This window comes from Urocitellus parryii, chromosome 7 (genome assembly GCF_045843805.1).
Source record: "Urocitellus parryii isolate mUroPar1 chromosome 7, mUroPar1.hap1, whole genome shotgun sequence".
Classification (NCBI taxonomy): Eukaryota; Metazoa; Chordata; class Mammalia; order Rodentia; family Sciuridae; genus Urocitellus; species Urocitellus parryii.
The window spans coordinates 127,685,875-127,706,531 of NC_135537.1; the positions used below are offsets into that span (position 1 = coordinate 127,685,875).

General features: G+C 47.1%; 1 protein-coding gene across 4 annotated transcripts in view; it reads left to right on the forward strand.

The window, feature by feature from the left end:
• Positions 1 to 20,657, forward strand: part of Gas7 (growth arrest specific 7) — a 227,927-nt gene that overhangs the window by 194,199 nt on the left and 13,071 nt on the right. For all 4 annotated transcript variants that reach the window (XM_026390532.2, XM_077800851.1, XM_026390534.2 and 1 more), the window contains 4 exons: positions 4,803 to 4,892; positions 7,857 to 7,972; positions 10,630 to 10,704; positions 15,521 to 15,599. In XM_026390532.2, coding sequence (XP_026246317.1) covers positions 4,803 to 4,892; positions 7,857 to 7,972; positions 10,630 to 10,704; positions 15,521 to 15,599 — 360 coding nt within the window. The remainder of the gene's footprint in view (positions 1 to 4,802; positions 4,893 to 7,856; positions 7,973 to 10,629; positions 10,705 to 15,520; positions 15,600 to 20,657) is intronic.

Here is a 20,657-nt window from a genome sequence, read left to right on the forward strand (position 1 = left end):
TATTTTGTATTTTATTTAGAGACAGGGTCTCACTGAGTTGTTTAGCATCTCACTTTTTGTTGAGGCTGGTTTGAAATCATGATCCTCTTGCCTCAGGCTCCCAAGGCACTGGGATTACAAGTGTGCACCACCAAGCCCAGCCTTTTATTTGTATTTTTTTTATATATACTTTATATATATATATATATATATATATATATATATATATATATATATTTACATATATATTTTTTTTCCCTCTCACTTGTCTGTTTCCTGGATTCTTTTTTCCTGCTAATAGCCAACCTCTATGAATTCCTCTTTCTATAATAATCTTTCTTCTCCTTCCTCCTAACCTTCACATGCTATACCACTTCTATTCTGTCTTTGTCCCCCATTTGAAATTGTAAGCCCCTTTTTTGCAAACTGACTGTTTATATTGTAGACAATAACTGAACACATCATTTCTGTGGATTGCAACAAAACTCTAGGCATCTTAATAGGAGCGATGTGGTTTAAGGCTGTATATTGTGTGCGTTAGGTGCGGTTCATATTGGTCTCTCCCTTAAAGGTGAGTTTCTGGAAACCTTCAGGGACACTTCAGATCGACAGAGTAGAAACTATCCTGCCTCAGAACCACCCGGCTAGATGGGAAGACGCACAAACAAAATGAAAAAACAAGGGAATAAAGTGCTCCAAACAAACCAAGCTGCTCCCATAAGAGAATCCATCGAAGAAATGTCAGAGAAGGAGTTCCGGATGTATTTAGTAAAAATGTTCTACGACTTAAAGAATTATATAAGAGAGCAGGCACAGGAATTTTGCAGTAAAATAACAGAATCTCTTCAGGAGATGAAAGATCACTTCTGTAAAGATATAATAGAGGTCCTGAGAAAATACAAAGAAGGAATCATTGAAAGGAAGGAATCACTAAACCAACTTAAATGTTCAATGGAAAGTACCACCCACAGACAAGACCATTGGGAAGATAGAACCTCAGGCAATGAAGACAAAATATTTAATCTTGAAAATAAAGTTAACCCCACAGAGAAGATGGTAAGAAACCATATGGGATTTTAAGAGCGGGGCTCTCGGGCTCTGGGACTCGTCCATCTTTGTGTTTTAACAGATCATCTAGGTGACTCCAAACCCTACTCCCCCTTAGTTCTAAGACAAAAAAGGAACTGTGTGGAACTTAGGAAGGGTGCCAGCCCTCCTGGAGACCTTCAGAAGCCTTTCAGATAGCTGCGCTTGGAGTCACCTGGGATTTGTCATAGAAGGAGCTGTTCCCGATTCATCACCACCCCTTTTGGGTTAATGGGACCTGTCCTCGTGGGCATCCTAGGGTGGACAATAGCATTCTGTCTCTGAGGGTGGGTCATCTGGAGAAGGCTGAGCCAGACCCATTTCCCCTTCCTGTTCTGACCGACCTCTGGTGAAGTTGCCTCTCGTGGTAAAAATCTTCTTTTGTAGGGAGGTATTTCCCCAAGGAGAGGCTCTGGCCAAGAGCAGTTTGGGTAAGAAAAGAGGAAGGAAGAGGGTAGTAAGGGGGGTAGCAATGTGTTTGTGGGTGGACCGTCTCCTGAGGCTGGGCATGAGAGGCTAACCAAGAGGCCATTACTGGCCAGGGCCACCTTGCAAGCTCAGCATTGGGAAAACACTCCCCAACTTAGGAGTTAGGACCCACCTGGATCTTGACCTTGGTAGAAGGCAGTGCCGCCCGTCTCCAGAGTTCTCTGGATCTTTCCTGCCACGGATCCTACTGTCTCTCAGAGTGGAAACCCCTACTTTATCTCACCAGATGTCAGTATCCGGAAGGGGGCTCGTCCCTTTGGGTAGGACTTCTCAACTCTTCTCATAGGACAGCAAGTGAGACCTGGGTTCCTGACTGCTAGGGTAGGAAGGAGCTAGATGGACCTGTGGCCTGGAACCAGAGGTCACACCTGGCCATGCCTGGGCCAGATTCAGCGGACAGAGGAGTTTGAGGGGCTTACACAGTGTTGTTTTTTATTGTTAATAAGCTTTGAAGGAAGGGCCAAAACTTATCCATTGAGGCAGTTCACATAGAAACCATGAATTCCAGCTTCGCTTTTGAGCCCTCGCATCATTTGGTGATACTGGACGACTCCTCTTGCTTGTGAATCTGCCCCTCAGAGGCATCTCCATGGGCCCTGGCTCAAGGCAGGAGCTTCTTCCCCTCCCTTCCAAGTTTATAGCAGTGGTCACCTCAATGGTTAGCATCCACGTTTGCATTACTGTCCCCCAAACCTTGGGTTTTCTGCACAGCTGTTCCCTTTAACCTCCAGAGTCTCTCCTTGCAGGTTATTTAGGCTGCCAACAAAGGGCCTAAGATTGACAGGACTCAGGGCTCGTTCTCCCAGAGAAAACCAATGAACCATCTCCAATAGGAAAAGGAGGATGCAGGATTTGAAGTCACACCAGCAGGAACAAAACAGGGACAGCCAAGTACCAACCTCCAATGTCCCTGGGCAGAAAAAAGACTTGAGACAATTTGTGCATCGTGTACTTCCCTTGGCAAGGGGCAGAGTCCAGTGGGTTCCTGGATTATCATTTTATACGATCGTTGTTCATGTCATATGTATCTTGAAATAACCTCTCACCTCTGACCCTCACCCACACCATTCTTTCCTTAGGAGCAAATTGTTTCATCACTTGGCAAAAGTAATTCTACACCAATAGCCAAATGGGCTTCTATTCCCCCCATTTTTTTTTTTATTGGTCGTTCATAACATTACATAGTTCTTAATACATCATATTACACGGTTTGATTCAAGTGGATTATGAACTCCCGCTTTTACCCCGTATACAAATTGCTGTATCACATCAGTTACCCTTCCATTGATTGACATATTGCCTTTCTAGTGTCTGATGTATTCTGCTGTCTGTCCTATTGTCTACTATCCCCCCTCCCCTCCCCTCCCCTCCCCTCCCCTTTTCTCTCTCTACCCCTTCTACTGTAAATCATGTCTTCCATTTGTATTCTCTTGACTTACCCCTCCTTACCTCTTATATGACATTTTGTATAACCCTGAGGATCGCCTTCCATTTCCATGCAATTTCCCTTCTCACTCCCTTTCCCTCCCACCTCTCATCCCTGTTTACTGTAAATATTCTTCTCAAGCTCTTCGTCCCTACCCTGTCCTTGTTTACACCCCTTATATCAAAGGAGTCATTTGGTATTTGTTTTTTAAAGATTGACTAGCTTCACTTAGCATAATCTGCTCTAATGCCATCCATTTCCCTCCAAATTCTATAATTTTGTCATTTTTTAATGCAGAGTAATACTCCATAGTGTATAAATGCCACATTTTTTTTATCCATTCATCTATTGAAGGGCATCTAGGCTGGTTCCACAGTCTTGCTATCGTGAATTGAGCTGCTATGAACATCGATGTAGCAGTGTCCCTGTAGCATGCTCTTGTTAGGGCTTTAGGGAATAGACCGAGAAGGGGAATAGCTGGGTCAAATGGTGGTTCCATTCCCAGCTTTCCGAGAAATCTCCATACTGCTTTCCAAATTGGCTGCACCAATTTGCAGTCCCACCAGCAATGAACAAGAGTGCCCTTTTCCCCGCATCCTCTCCAGCACTTATTGTTGTTTGACTTCCTAATGGCTGCCAGTCTTACTGGAGTGAGATGGTATCTTAGGGTAGTTTTGATTTGCATTTCTCTGACTGCTAGCGATGGTGAGCATTTTTTCATGTACTTGTTGATTGATTGTATGTCCTCCTCTGAGAAGTGTCTGTTCAGGTCCTTGGCCCATTTATTGATTGGGTTATTTGTTATCTTATTGTCTAATTTTTTGAGTTCTTTGTATATTCTGGTTATTAGGGCTCTATCTGAAGTGTGTGGAGTAAAGATTTGTTCCCAGGATGTAGGCTCCCTATTTATCTCTCTTATTGTTTCTTTTGCTGAGAAAAAACTTTTTAGTTTGAGTAAGTCCCATTTGTTGATTCTATTTGTTAACTCTAGCTATGGGTGTCCTATTGAGGAATTTGGAGCCCGATCCCACAGCATGTAGATCATAACCAACTTTTTCTTCTATCAGATGCCGTGTCTCTGATTTAATATCAAGCTCCTTGATCCATTTTGAGTTAACTTTTGTGCACGGCGAGAGATAGGGATTCAGATTCATTTTGGTGCAAATGGATTTCCAGTTTTCCCAGCACCATTTGTTGAAGATGCTATCCTTCCTCCATTGCATGCTTTTAGCCCCTTTATCAAAAATAAGATAGTTGTAGTTTTGTGGATTGGTTACTGTGTCCTCATTTTTTTTTTTAAATACAAACAGAATACTATTCTATACCTTGCTTTTTTTCCCTCCCACATAATAGTATGTCCCAGTCACTTCCCTTATCAATGTATAAGAATGTTATCACTGTGTCCTTTGTCATGGATACAATACCTAGTTTCCCCTAAGGACTAACGATGGGGTTGTGACATGGCCTTTTGCTACCATAAAGAGCCTTGTAACGAAAACCATGTTCCTATGTCTCAGCACACAGGAATGAACGTATCTGTAGCACAGACTCCTGAGAGTGCAATTGCTAGGTGGAAGGATCTAGATATTTGCCATGTGCTAGATCCTATTAAACTGCCCTCCAAAGAGTTTGCCCTGATTTCCCACCCCTGAGCTTTGCCTGAATGCTTACCAGCACTGGAACATCTGAAGATACCTATGCATGGTCCATCAACCTGGACCCAAGGGAGACCTCTGTAGTGCTCTGTCCAGGGAGCAAGATCTTTCCCTGTTTTCCCACCCTCTAATGTGAAGTCATTTTCTTTTTATTCTGTACCCTACAGATAAATTGCGTGACATTCCCTCACCCAGACACCATGCCTGAACAGCAACTGCTAAAGCCAACCGAGTGGAGCTACTGTGACTACTTTTGGGTATGTGCTGCCTCCGTGTCACCCCCAACCTTCACTGTGGCCCCCATGATCAAGAGTGCACACCTGGGAGAGCTCTGGAGCCCAAAGTGGAGGGGCCTTTCCCTTGACATCTGAAATCGGAATTTAAGACCCTCCTGGAGTCTAGATCAGTCTGAGAGGATCAGTGGGGTTTTCTGTTCATGGTGACATGGAAACCCCCACCAGAAAGCCCATGACCTGAAGGGTCATTTTCTTTGATGTTCAGCAAAGGCAGAAAAGGGTTGGGAATTTAACTCAGAGGTAGAGCGCTTTCTTAGCACACCTGAGGCCCTGGGTTTGAAGCCCAGCACTGAAAAAAAAAAAAAAAAAAGCAAAGACAGACTATAGAGTTAGCTTCAATAGACAAATCTGGGCTCCAGACCTGATGTCAATAACCTTGAACAGGTACCATTTCCAGCAAAACAGGGATGGGTTCAAGGATGTTCCGAGAGCCCCAGCTTTAACCATTCTGGGCTTGTAGAAGTTTTGCATATTGCTTGATGGACACAGAGTTTCAGTCTTGCAGGATGAAACAGTTCTATGGGTGGGTGGTGGAGACAGATGCGTGGTGACACTGTGATTGTGCTCAGTGTCACTGAACTACACACACACAGACAAACCAAAAAAAAAAAGTGAAAATGAGAAGTTGAATATTATCTGTATTTTGACACAATTAAAATAAATAAAACATTTAGGAAATAAATGCATGCAAAGTCCTACACCTCAGGAACTCTTGAGGGCAATCCCAGATATTCGCATTTTTTAAAGTCAGCAATGATTTTCAGAAGTAGATTGCCTTGCTGTGGAATCAGAGTGGTGATGGTTGTACCACCTTGTGGTTATATTAAAAACTACTGAATTGTACATCTCCAAAGAGAACTTTTGCAAAGACCCTGAGGAAAAGTAAATAAATAAAATCCTTTCCTTTTTCACCACTGTGCAAAATGGATTATCTATCTTTTTTTTTTTTTTGATTTGCTGAGTACTAGACAAAAGTGCTTTTTTAAAAATTTTCTTCCAAATCATTCATACTCAGAAGCTATCCAAAGATTCCTATTGACCACCAGTAGGGAAAGTACCTATCGCAGCAGCTGTGTGGCTTCAAGAGCAGAGAGTTGTGCAGAGGTTAAAACAGTATGAAATGGGATCAGGCTTTGGCATCAGACAGATGTGGAGAGATGAACTCAGAAGTCAGGGGAGCAAGGATCAGTGTATAAGACTTTATAGGCCCCTGTAAGGGTGATGGGTTTTCTTGCTGTTTGCAGTAGGGAGTTGCTGGAGGGTTCTAAGCAGAGAGGTGCACTGTGATCTGGTTTATATGCATCGTGCAGGCAGGAGTGAAGTTACGAGGTGAGTGGAGACAACTGGGAAGGTTTAGCAGTGGCAGAGATGGAGAGACATAGCCTCACTTGCAAAGCTCACCCCTAAAAGAGACCACTTGAGGGAAAAGGGTTTGAGCCCTGGGAATGGGTACTGGGGAGCCTAGCCTGGAGCTCAGTGTTGGGGGATTTAGGGAGCTTCAGGAGCTAGAGGGACCCTGTGATCCTGCCTGCTGGTCAGCGGCATCTGAGGGTGTGACACTCAGGGTGCTTGGCTTAATTTCAGCTCTCTGGAGACTCTGATGCTTTACTCTTTCCTGACCATCAAGGTATTTTCCTCTCGAATAGAAATTTCTCTTATGATGGCATCTGGTGCATGCCTGTAATCCCAGTGACTCTGGAGACTGAGGCAGGAAGATCACAAGTTCAAGGCCAGCCTGGCCCTGTCGCAAAATAAAAAGGGCTAGGGATGCAGCTCAGAGGTAGAGCACCTAGGGGTTCCATCCCCAGTACCTCAAAAAAAGGGGAAGGAGGAAGAAATGTCTCTCTAGTAACAGTCATTAAAGCTATTTCTCTGGCTGGTTTTCCCTGGAGCAGCAGATGAGTCTTAGAAGGGAGGCAGGTTTGGGCTCAGAACTTTGCTTAATTTTTTCTTTGCTTTTTCGTCAAGAGTGAAGTACGCAAATCTCCAGTGGAGAAACTTGTAAGCAGCAAGAGAAGCCCCACTCTGACATGGCTCATCCTGTAGGGTGTGATTGATGTCCTGTCATGAGAGATGTCAACAGCATAGCCAGAGGGTCTTGGGTCAGGGAGGCCCAGGAAGGGATCTTGAATTGGGCAGGACCAGAGGCTCCGTAAAGTCGTTCACGGGCCTGACACTTGTAAATGGGATTCTCTGAAAGTAGCAGCAGTGTCTTTCCTCTGTCTGAAAGTCTGATCTGAGAGAGATCCTAGAGATGCAGGCTGCACAGTTCACTAGGGATATGGTGGAGGAGAGGGGACACAGCCTAGGATTGGATGAACCTGACCTTGTCATCTTGTGGGTGAGCAGAGATGAGTTACCTGGGTCTTTCCAGATGCTGGGAATAATGTTCCCTCCAGTGTGCCTCTCTGTGATATCAAAACCCATTGTAGTTCCTTCCCTTAAGAATCAAAGCATTTAACCTTAGATTCCTGGTAAGGAAAAGCTGTAATGCAGGAGGACACCGTGTTTTAATCCTGGTGACAGCCAGGGACCTCGAAGGGCTCAGTGAGTTGGTTCTTGTGGACAGATGACAGGATGCATGGTGAGCAGGAAAAAAGTAAAAAGGGATGCCAGGTGGTTGAGGGAGTGCAGATAAAAACAGGTCATTTCATTTTGAAGTTTTAAGAATATTTGTTTACAAAAATTAATTGGATCCTAGTTCCCAAGTCATTGTCTCGGCTCTCTCAGGTCCTGACTTTTATTTTAAACAACTAAGAATCGAGACCATTAATTGAGTCATTACTATGTGCTCGGCACTGTGCTGGGGTGAGCACTGCCAGGCAAATTGGTGGGTGCTTTCTGGGATCTGTCTTCCCTGCACGCCATTCTCCTGGGCACCCGATGTCACCTGAATGCTTCTTGTGCTTCTTTTTTCCTTCCCAGGCTGATAAGAAGGATCCCCAAGGCAATGGCACGGTGGCTGGGTTCGAACTGCTGCTCCAAAAGCAACTGAAGGGCAAACAAATGCAGAAAGAAATGTCTGAATTCGTCCGAGAGAGGTAAAGACCCTGGATCTCCCACCCAGTTGCAGGGACTGGAGATGGGTGCCACCGTGAACCAGTGGCCTGAGGGAAGTCAAAGGGTACTCAACACTGCATGACCAGTTTGGGGCTGGCTGGCACAAAGGAGAACATAGGTTGGGGTCCCAGATGCATGGCTTCTGGGGTAGATCTGATCAGAAGATTATGTGGCTTTAGTCTGTGTAGTGTTTCTGAAAATTTGAACCAACATTTAAAAAATACTGGTAGATTTTACATTCAAATCTGGATACCTAGCATCTATCTAGTGCCGCAGTATGGCTGGGCACAATTCACGAGCCACTTGTCAAGCAGAAACTAACTTTATTTTTAGAACACACAAGTGGCACCACAGGAGCTCTTCAGGAATTCCCTCAGAGCCCAACTGCCACCACCAGCCCACACTCCTCCTGCTCTGGAGACCAATTGGCTGGGTCGTGTGGGCGGAGCCAAAAGAGTCCCCCAATGAGCAGCTCCATGGTCTGAAAGGGCAGGGAAACAGCCCAATGAGCATCACTGCAGAGGAGCCAATCAGCTGGCAGCTGGAAGTTTGCTGGGGCCCCCTTCGGCTGTGGCTCTCAACAATCTGGTCCTCCTTTGAGGCATTGTTCCTCACCATAATCCAAAAGAGGAGTATTACCTTTTGATTTATCTTCAAAACCAAAACTGATCAGGCCAAGGGATGTAGAACCTTCCTCTGCCTTTAGGGGAAGATACCCGTAGTTTGTCTAAAGAACTTGGGAACATTGATGAAGAAAGAACAAATTCAATGCCATAGAAATAAGGAAAGCTGCAAAACAAAAGAGAAATTCCTTCTCCTTCTCCTTGCTCCTCTCTTGAGAGTCTGATAACCCACGCTCACATATCCGCACACTTCCTCGTACTCACCATTCACACGAGTGTGCGCACACATAGGCACAATTTTGCAAATAGCATTTCCAAGGCATATTGGAAATATTCATTGCAAATGGCGATATCTTTTAAAAATATTTCTTTTATTATAACAACCGTAATCAGGTAATAATGCTTTGGCATTTTAAAGCACCCTTCTCCGTAGGAGGCCCATTTTCTATTTGTATAATCAAATCTTTATTTTATGACCCATTAAACTGGTAGGAAATTGGAAGGCTGTATTGCTCAGGAGGGAGAAAACAAAAATATAAAAACAGGCGAATAGAAAAGGGGTTGTCTAAGCCAAAGTCTGAACGGGCTCGTGGTTTATGCTCATAACAGTGTAATGTTAGCGAATGCACGGACTGTGCCGTTGCAGGTCATTCTGGCCTTACCAGCTGAAATGCAGATTCCTCTAACTTTCTCAGTCCATCTTGGGGGCCTACAAAGGATGTGAGCCAGGAGAGGCCAGAGCCTAGGGGCAGAGGTGGAGTATGCCTGGCTAGGGACCCAGTCCCTGGTTTGCTGTGGCCTCCACTAAAGAAAGCAGGGCAGGAGATGGAGGCGATGCAGGCTGGTTTGGGAGGTGAGGCTCAGGAGACAGATGGCAGGTGCACCTTCTCTGCCCTGGCCTGTCCTTGGCACTGTGACATGCTTGGATCTGCTTTCAAGAGGCCTTGGCCACAGTCTGGAGGTCCAGGCTGGCAGTCTGTGTAATCCTGGGAGGGCTGGAGATGGAGGCAGAGGGAATGGAGAAGGGAGCAACAGAACTGAGAGAGGAGCCAGGGTTCAGCTCTGGGAGACAGAGAGACTGGCTAGAGGTATAGAAGAGAGCCAAGCAGAGCAAGAAGGAATGAGGATGAGTCCCTGTGCCAAACTGTGTGACCATTATTATGCAAAATGCTGTTGCTGCATGGTCAGCCACCCTCTCTGCACCCGAGTGGTCAGGAAACAAAAACTGCAGCCCCTCGGATTTTCTGTGTACAGCATGACGGCCCAGGGGCTCTCGGGGGGGGGGGGGGGGGCAGCTCCGGTTGTCATAACATAGCTCTTCTGCCTCCCATGATGGCCCTAGGGAGCGCTGAGGTGGTGAGCAACGCCTTTGACAACACACTTAACACAGACATGCCCAATACATAGAACACTCCCCAGAGAGTCACCTTGCAAGTGTGTGAAGGGCCTACCTGCTGGAAGCCCTGCGCAAGGCAGCTGTCCTCCCCAGGGGAGCAGAATCGGGCTGCGGCCCTGGACATTGACCGGTTTCCATGGAAATACTCTTGCCCTTGACAGTGCTTTGCAATTAGAGGCATTGGGTGGGAGAAGGTAGAGGTGCTCTATTCTTGCTTGGAAGAGGCTGAGGTCATCTGGGAGGGTCTAAAAATCAGTCCAGGCTTGAAGGCAGAAGGAGACACATGTGCCATCCATCCCTGGGGTCTGTCGTAAGTAGCATTCATTCAGGTGAGGGCACCTGTGTGTCCAGGCTTTTGCCCAGAGCTGTGCAAATGACAGTGATCATCTTCGTAAGCCCCAGGAGGTAGGCGGAAATGTCCCGCTGTGCAGTTGGAGAGACAGAGGTTCAAACGGTGTCATGCATTTATTCAATAAATAATGAGAGCCACACACTGTCAGGGCTCACGGTCTGTCGTGACCCGGTGGATCCTTTACACAGCTGCTACGTGACAAGGAGCAGCTCCGTTCCGCCATCCCGCACTGGAGAGCTGATGTATTGGGTTTTTCTCCTTTGGCAGGATAAAGATTGAAGAGGAATATGCAAAGAACTTGGCTAAGCTCTCTCAGAACTCCTTGGCTGCACAGGAGGAAGGGTGAGTTGGGAGGAGATTGATGGGACTGGGGAGGATGAAGGGACCTTGAAGAGCCTTCCTCATCCATCACTGGAACAGTGCGCTTTGGATGGGGAAGGAAGGTCTCCATAAGCCTGGGTCAAGGGGGGGATCCGTGCTCAAGTTGGTGGCTCGTAGCTCAAGGTATGTCCTCAGGACTGAAGGTGTGCACCTGTAGCTCAGATGGGGCACCATAACTCAGGATAGGCACCCGTGGCTTGAGATGGGTGCTCATGACTCAAGCTGGGTACTTGTTATTCGAGATGGGTGCTAATAACTCAAGGTGGGTGCTCAGGTTTTATTGTGGATGCTTGTAGTTCAAGGTGTCCACCTGTGGCTTCGGGAGGATGCTCTTAGTTCAAGTTGAGCATCCTGAGCCCAACCAAGGTGGGTACCTATGACTCAAAGTAAGGATGTCCATGTTATATGTGGGGACTTCTATGTTGTCTTCTCTCTAGTCACCCAGGGCCCTCCTGCCAGGTGCTGGAGCATGTCAGAATCCCCCCTGCCCTCTCCCCTGTAGCTGGGCAACAGCTTTAGATGCCCACCTCCAGATCCCCTTCTTTTGAGGGCAGGATGGGAGGAAACTGGGCATGAGAGGATTTCATGCCTGGCCCCTTGGAACTCTCTCCTGTGGACCTGAGGCCCAGGCTTCCCTTCCTGCTCCCTCTGGGACCCTCCCAACTTCCATGGGTGGGACCAACGTTCAGCCCAGCCTTCTCTGCTCTGTTAACAGAGTCGGAGCCCTCATGCATGACTGTGGCAGCATGCCAAATGACAGTCCCTCTGGACAGCAGACTGGCAGTTCCTCAAAAAAGCTAAGCATAGAATTACTCCATCCCCAGCAATTCCATCCTAGCTTTATACCCGAAAGAATTGAAAATTTCAAGCAAGCATTTACAGAGAAGCACTGTTCACAATGGCCAAAAGGTAGAAACAACCCAGAGTCCAGCAAGAGATGAATATGAGTCCACTAGTTAAATAGTAAACATCATGCCTAGCCATGGATATCCAATGGAGTATTATTCATCCATAAAAAGGAATAGAATTCTGAAACGTGCTACTATGTTTATGAAGCTCAAAAACATGATGCTAAATGATAGGAGCCAGACACATCATGAGGTCCTAGAGCATATGATTCCATTTATACGGAACATCCAGAGTAGACAAATCCATATGGCCAGAAAGCAGATTAGTGGTTACCATGGCACGTGGGGAGTGGGACACGGGAGAAACTGCTCCATTAGAAGAGCTTTTGTCTTAGGGAATTTGTCTGATGAATCTGCTGTAACAAAATATCACAGAACGTGGCTTAAACTTCAGACATTTATTTTGTTACGGTTCTTGAGGCTGAAGTTCGAGATCAAGGTTGCCAGCAGGGCTGGCAAAGGCTTTCTTGCTACAGACACAGCCCATCCCGTCGTGGGGTGGGGTGGGGTGCTTCCTGGAGTCCCATCTAGGAACACTCTTATGGGATCCGGCCTCCACCCGTTAGCCTCATAGAGCCCTTCACTACTTCCCTAAAGGCCTGGTCCCCAAATAGCAGCCTCATCAGGAATTAGGGCTTAGCAAGTGGAGGGGCCCAAATTCTTACTCTGTGACTGGTGATGAAAATGTCATTGGTCACACAACATTGGGGACATGCCAAACACCAGATTATTCACATTAAGTGGGTTCGTTTTGTGTTCCATGATTTTTATCTCAATGAAAAATAATAATAATAAAGACTCTCGGGAGGTAAGAGTTGAAGGGGGGGTCCCCAGAAGGTCCCCTCTCTGTTCTGACCTTCCCGGGCAAGTCTCTCTGAAGTCCTCCTACAAAGGAAGTGAAGCCCCCAGAAGGAAGACATCCTGTCGCAGGATGGTTGTACTTGTGGGAGAGCTGTGATCTTCAACAAGTCCAAGTCTGCCTTTTGTGGCCTGAAATCCTGCAGGGGACAGAGTTTGCCAAATCAATGTGGCTTTGATTAAGGCCTCCGCATGGGCTGACTGCACAGCCAAACCACCTCCTGGAAATGGTTTTCACCAACCCGGCCAGCCACACGCCACAGGGCGGCCCCACAGACCACTGCCTCTCCCACAGACTAAGTGGGGTTCATTATTTCCTGGCCCCTATGCTCCATGCTGAAGGGGACATACAGGCAAAGTAGCCCCTGCTGCCTGGGAAGGGACTTTCCTAAGACTCTCTGTGCCCTGCAACCACTGTGCTGCTTCGGAGTCTTCCGGCTTCCACCTCCCGGGCCTGGGCTGCTGCCAGGGACACTGTGTCCTGCCAGCACACCCAGCATATGCTCCTAAACCACATGCCAGGCCTGCGCCGCCATGCTGCACACACGTGAGACGAACACACACATACAAGCACCGGCCCACGCGCCTGTACGTGTGCACATTCCCCGTCACTATTGCACCTGGTAACCCCCTGCACACACTGCCCCCAGCAGGCACTTAAGTGTGCACACATGAACCCCCTCCACACACACACGTGTGTGTAAAATGCTTTTATGCATTTATACACAGATCTGGGTGTAGAACCCGGCCCACCTTGGAAACCCTCCAAGCGCAAAACGAAGCTGAGAAATTGGGTGCCGTCTAGGAAGCTGGGGGGGGAGGGGCTAGAGAGGCTTGTGCTGCGCAAGCGCCGTGTTCAGATTGGCTTTCTGAGGACACGTGCGTGCTGGTGAATAAACAGAATTCAATGTATTCTGCCTTCTGTTTTCCTCTCCTGGGCAGAAAGGAAATGGGATTTGGATCTCTCCTGGTTGACAGTTGTGACAGGATCACATTGCATTTTTGATTTGGCATGCCTCAAACCATATTTTGGGACAGAACGACATCTATTTGTTTTTTTAAATGAGAGAATTTCTAAGTGGGTTTTGTTCTAAAATTTCTAATGATTTTAATTTTGATTGACATATTAAAGGTACATGTTAGCAGAGCTCAGGATATTTCCACACACTTAGAAGTGGCTCTGAGGGGCTAGGAGTGCCAGGAGGGGTTGCCCTGTGTGGGGGGTGCATTGGCTCAGATGGGCTCATCTGAATGTTTGGAGTAATGTCCTTCTACTTTCCAATGTCTAATCTGGAGGTGGGGCCATTGTCCTGGGTGGAGACTTTGCTTGTTCATTTTCTCCCAATAGCCCTGAGCTAACATTCTCCTGTCACCATACATGTCCCTGGCCAGTCCCTTACCATGCACTCTGCTGACAGCAAATTTCAGCTCTATAGGAAAAACTCGGGACATCTCCCGGGGCCTTTCTGTGTCTCTCATTTGTGCTCTGTGTTGATCAGCTACTTTAAAGCTAGAATCCTACTTGAGATCATTCATGTGTATAGCATGAAGGAAGGGTCAAAGTTCCTTTTGTCCCTGTGGAAATACAGCTGTCTCTGCACCATCTGTTCAGTTCATCCAAGGGCTAGGGGTGTGGCTCCGCGTGGTGGCGCACTTGGCTAGCATGCACGTGGCCATAGGTTCTGTCCTCGCCACTGAAAAACGGGGAAAGTCCATCAGTATGAATCCATTCACGAGGGCACAGCCCTTGTGGCCTGATCGACGTCTCCAAAGTTCCCATCTCTTTAACACTGTCACATGGGGATTAAGTTTGCCTCCCACATTTTGGGGGACACGATTGCTTCTACCCCTCCCTGGCCCTGGACCTCCTGCCCACCTATAGGATCAGATGGGATGCCTAGGCCACCTACAGTGCCTTGCCCCCCCACCCCACCGCCCATGTGACCAGCTTCCTGGAGCTCAGGCAAAGACAAATGTCCACAGCTGGAATTGTCTCAGACTCACTCCAGTTCTGCTCTGTGGGGCTCCCCAGGGGACCTTTCTCTGCTGCTCAGACTCTTAGATAAAAATCAGTGTCATTTCCCACAGACAACTCCCTCCACCTAAGTGTGTGCTCCTACCACTCTGGACCCTGGCTCAGAGGGATCATTCTGCTCCGTTGGGTCATTCTTAGCTGCTGCTTGGCTGGGAACCCAGAAGTGTCGCAGCGAGCTGTCTTTTAATCAGCTTTTCCCACTCGAGTTGAATGAATTCTCTGGGGGAAGTGGCTTTTTGATAAAATGAAGCCAACTGAACTCTCAGCCTGGATTGACTGGCTGGGTTGAAGAGGTTGGGAGCCAGGAGGCAGGGGATCATTTGGAATGGTCAGTGAGGTTGAGGAGTTCCGGATAATGAAAGCTGTCATGTCCCTTTGAAAGTCTCTGGGATCTCGGGAGATTTCGTCTATTGGAAGCATCTCTCTGGAGTGGAGAGGGGATTTCACTAAGAGGACTTGGCCATTCTCTTGGAAGCTATGGGCAGCAGTCAGGCACATAACCCAGAAGCCCAGAAGTTGTGCCAGAGAGCCACACTCCTGAGCATGTACCTATCATGTCCCTAGACCCAAATGGTCCATCTGTGCCTCTCCTGGAAGCCAAGCAGCTGCAAAGTTGCTCGTAAGCAGGTTGCACAGTACCTTCCGTTCCAGAGGAATTTTTCACTGAAAATGAATCTGTGTCTACCTTCCTTGAATTACCAGCAGACATTTGTACACCTCACTAGCAAACCAGGGGTGGTGATGTCAAGACACTGGGGACTGTAAGCTAACTCACCCTGGCTTTGCTGGTTCAATCTGGCCCTCTAGATAGTTGGTGCCTGGCCTCTGCCTCCTCCAGATCCAAAGTTTAGAATGGTATATACCTTCCCAAGTTGTAGGCTTGAGATCATCTTAGGATGGGCTGGGGCTTCAGATTTGAGGTTGGTACAGCCCTTTCTGGGGTCCCCCAAGTCTAATAATGTCCTACCCATTGCAGCTCCTTGGGAGAAGCCTGGGCCCAGGTGAAGAAGAGTCTGGCAGATGAAGCAGAGGTTCATCTCAAGTTCTCGGCCAAGGTAAGCTTCTCCCTGCAGCTTAGACCTGGGCTGGTCTTACACAGTGGTGCATGTATTAACATGCTTAGCAACCGTCTCTCCAGATTGTAGTGTTTGCCCGATTCCTATGGTGTAAATCTCAAGCTACCACATTTAAGTCGCTGAAGACAGAGTCGGAAAAGGTGCACACTAGGGCATCATTAAACAATGTTTTCATGATGCAGACAAGTAACATCAATAACCAGCAGTCTGCACCCAGGGCTTGGATAATAAATAGTACAACCTGAATAGCAGATAGTAATTGCTATTTATGACCTTGGTTTTTAAAATAGTGTAAATTCACATAATTTCATTTGTAATAAAGGCTATGGTTCATGGTCAGCTCAAGAAAACTCCTGAAAAGTTATCATTCTGTTCTTGGGAGCTACTTGGTGCTCTGTGTACATCTGTGGGAGTCAGAGACACCCTCCAGTTTCTAAAGTAGACCCCTGAGTGATGTCACCCGGTCTCTCTTTGCCAGACTTTCAGAGAAATGGACTGCCATGTTCTGTATCTTCTTGGTGTCTGGAAATACTAGAATGTGCCCAAGGGAGAAAACTATTTGCTTTTATTTGTTGCTGTAAAATTTCAGAAGGGGTAAATGACCTTCCTTTCATTTGGTTCTAAAGACTCTAAACACCAGGACTTTTTTGAGGACAGGGATGTTTCTGTCCTTCTCATTCCACTCTCAGGGATCAGGATAGCCCACAGTAGGTGCTTCACAAATATTTTCTGAAGTCATGAATGCATGGAGCCTTCTGAGAGTCTCTTCCTCACCCCATCTTTTCAGATCTGTTTGTCTCAAGATTTCTCAGTGACCCTGCCATCTCTACTCCCTGGCTCATACCTCCAATATTCTTCTTCTGGCTCTCAGCTACTTTTTAAGTAAAACATAAACTAAGTGTCTCATTGAGATAACTCATACTAAAGTGTGCATGACTGATGGAGATACCCATTAGCATGCCTGCCTTCTAAAGAGAGACCCTCAAGAGGGGCACTATCCTGGTGACTCTGGCTTCCTTCTGTCATCCCACCATCATCAGTCATATATAGCAGCCCAAGGGGACATTCCAGTAGAGGGCTTGAATTCTGTGAGCCCCTACCCCTGCCCGATATTTAAATACTTTCCTCCTTATATGATGGTGATATTGGTGACATTCCTCAAAGACGTGGCTCTTCCTGGGGCTCAGGTTCAGCACTCACTGATCCTCTTACTTTGCTAGTTCTAGGGGACTGAACGATGTATACTCTTGGAGCACAGGAATATGTCCGTATGCCCAGGTCTCCCCGCTGTCACCCATCATGGTCCTCTGCACACAGAATGAATGACTCTAAGGACTGAGACCATAAGAGCTTTGTAGGAAAGCTGGGCTGGGTTGGCAGCTCCTTGCTTCTAAAAGGCGTGAGCGCCCCAGGATTGAGCTGACCCCTAGCGAGGCGTGCAAGTTCACAGCTAATGAAAGCAGAGCTCAGGTTAGGTCAAGCACGTCCTGGGAAGATTGCTCCAATCTGTGCTAGAGAAGGTAGCTCCATGGGTTGGTGTCTTTGGTGTGCTGTATACAAAACACCCCCAAGGTGTCCCTTCTTCTGTCTTGGCCCCTAACCTCCACTGACTGGTGAGATGAATGCTGGGGTGGGGGCTGGGGCTGCCACTCTTCTGGCTTGGGGGCAGGGCTTTGACTATGGGGCGGGGCCAGGAGCAGGGCTGTGCATGACTGGGAGCTTCAGTTTGCCTGCTGGATCCCCAAGATTCTTAGTGGCATTTACTCTCCATCAGAGGGACCTCTGACTCTTTATTGTTTAGCAGTTGACACCTTCCCATGAAGTGGTAGGTGGTGACAGGGTACTGGATATAATCCATCCCTCTCCGTCTTATCAACCATCATACAAAGGAGCCTCATCGCCTCACAACTGAGCAGGGCAGAGAGGACTCATAGCCCACGGTCTCGCCTCCAAGTGGACCTAACTATCGAGGGAGCCAATGGGAAACTAAATCCCCATTTTGCTTTGGGACACGCCCTCTCTTCAGTAGGGGAGTGGCTTTTAAACAAGACCCTGGGGCTGGGGTGTGGCTCCGTGGCAGAGCTCATGTCCAGCAGCTGGGGAAGGCCCTGGGTTCCCCCAGGAGTGACAGCAACGAGGTGTGAACCATCCCTCCAAATGCTCAGAACATTTTAAGTCGGTTTTCATGAAGCAGCACAAATGTCACCATGCAGCTGACCACAGCAATATGACAAATGTGCCACACAAAACAGACTTTGCCATCAAAGCTTCTGCTACTTCTAGCCTGTCCATCCATCCATCTTTGTTGGTGGCCTTAGAGCATCAAAGTAGCCTCCTAGTGGTCTCACAGCAATTTCTTGAGAAAGGGGCTCCAAGGATTTGTGTGTCTGCCACGGATAATGTGGCTTCCTACGCGCAAAACCCATTTTCATGTCTGCTCTAAAAGGTTGCCTGGAAATTTTGCTCTGAATAGTCTGTGTCAGGGGTAAAAGCTCTTTAAAAAATGCAGTTTTGTCGTAGCAATCTTTCCGGCTTCTCTCGTCAACCCGCTCAGACCATTTGCTAATAGCAACAGGTCACTAAAGAATCGGTATTGCCACGGGCTCCTGCCCAAGAAGGGAGAAAAGAGAAATTCCTTTTGACGGGGGAGAAAATCTAATCATGCAGGAGAAGCCTTGCATTCGGCAGAAGATTTCTGGGGACAAGGGAAGCAGGATAATGAGTTTTAGCTCAGAGCTGTCCCTAACAAGCTTTGTGACATCGGTCAAGACACTCGGCATCCTTGGGGTTTCTTTTCTTCCTGTGCAAAACGAAGAGTTTGAATCAGATCAGCCACTGTGACCCCCGGGAACGCCCTTCACCTAGTTACTGGGTACGCACAGGTCCACATGCAGGTACCCATTCCCATGTCCACTCAGGTAGCCACACATGCATGTGGCCAAGATGAATGTTTCACAAGACTATTAAACCCTTCTACCTAAAATGCACTCAGATATTTTCTATCCAAGTCTGGTCTGTTCTCACCCAAACATCTGCTCCTGACCCAGTAAATTGATTTCAACTCTTGACCACCCATTATTTGAAAAATTCTAAGCTGAATAGTCTTAAGATGAAATTGCTTCCGTTGTAGTATTTCTCTCATTCTCTTCAATTGTACAAGGTGAAAAGAAGGATCAAAGTCAGCCGAGCTTTGGAGAGGGGAGGAATCCCCTCTGGTGGCCTCGCCCATCCCATATAGGAGAAGCCAACCCTTGCATTCATGGGGACACTCTTTCAGGAAAAGCTAAATATGAGTATTAAAAGATACCAAGCCATCTTGTTTAAAGAAAATAAATTATGTCTTTAAAAAGAATTTAGGGGGCTGGGGATGTGGCTCAAGCGGTAGTGCGCTCGCCTGCCATGCATTTGGCCCGGGTTCGATCCTCAGCACCTCATACAAACAAAGATGTGGTGTCCGCCGAGAACTGAAAAATAAATATTAAAAAAATAAAAAGAACTTAGTATAGATAGAGAGTTTGAGAATGCATGGGTCCTCACTTGCACAGTTGAATCACTTCAGACAACTAGTAGCTTTATTTCCTGTTTGTTGTTTGGAGTTTGGGGAAAGACTTGGATGCACTGACAGGTTTGTGGCCCTTCCCCAGACCACACAACCTGGGGCTGGACCCGTGAGTCTTGAATGTTAAGGAGCTCCTTCAAGTCACTCCCGGGCCCAGGAAATTCTGGCAGTCACTTGTTTTCCAAGTCCTTGGAAAGACACCTCATAGACCCCAGTCTGCTGGTTCCATGGCAACTGAGTTATGGACCATCTCCTACTCAGCAAATGCCTGATCTGTGTACGTGATTGTCTCCATCCGTTTTCTTTGTCTATAACTAAATACCAGAGACTGGGTACATTATGAAGAACAGAGGTTTATTTCCATCAAAGTTCTGGAGGCTGAGAAGCCCAAGATCCAGAGGGCTTTCCTGCTGTGTTGTAACAGTAGAGGGCATCATCCCACAGCAAGACAGAGCAAGTATGTGTCCTTTCAGATCTGTCCTTACCAAGCCACCAGGGCCATCCTGACGGTCTCACTCATGGCCTCGTGTGTTCCTGACTACCTCCCAGAAGCCCCCTCCAGATACCATCTTGTGAATTGGAGGATTAAGTTTCCAGCATCTGGAATTTGGGGAACACATTTAAACCAGGGCAATAGGAGAAGGGATTCATTTCTTCTTGTGCGTTCTCAAGTTTGTCGCCTCCTAATAAAATTGCCACCAGGTGGGGATGTTCTCCTGGATGAGGAAAGTTTCAAGGACTCAAAAGAATAAATAACAGGAGACACTCACAATTGGTATCAGGAGGAGGAGCATGGTACCTGGGTGGCTGGCTCTCTGTTGGTCTTTGAAGGTCATCCAACAGGAAGACTGTCTGCTCACCACCTAGGCGGTCCCTGGCCCTGAATTCCTTGAGGTTTGGACCACATCCAGATCACCTTTGTATTCCAGGCATCCGGCACCTAGCAGATGTTGGATGAATAGAAAAGATCTGAGATCGCCTAATTGAACAGCACCCTCTCACAGTTATTTATTGAGCTGCCTAGCAGTCACTGTGTAAAGTTTTTGGGGACACAGATGGGTGACATGATTTCTGTCCCCAGAAAGCTCCCGGTTTGGAAAGGGACACCCAAGCAAAGCTGTACCAGAGGCTGTGGCACACAAGCAAGCGTGGGAGACGGTGCACGTGTGAATTAACTTCCATTAAGCTACGTCACCGTGTATACTTAGAGTCGGGAAGTTTCCGTCTGTTATCGTGGTGTCCCAGAGGTTGTTATAGTGATGTCACAGCCGTCTTAGTGTAAGTGTACTGTGTGATGGTGAAAGAACCACAGAATCTAACAACGCATCTCAGAGTCTGTCCCCATCCTTAGATGACACACCACTTACATACCTATGACATATTTCAAAACCTATTGTGCATGATCAGTATACACAGTAAAAAAAAAATTACTTTGAATGAAAAGTTTTAAAAAGTAAAGACGTGAAAACTTGGAGGAG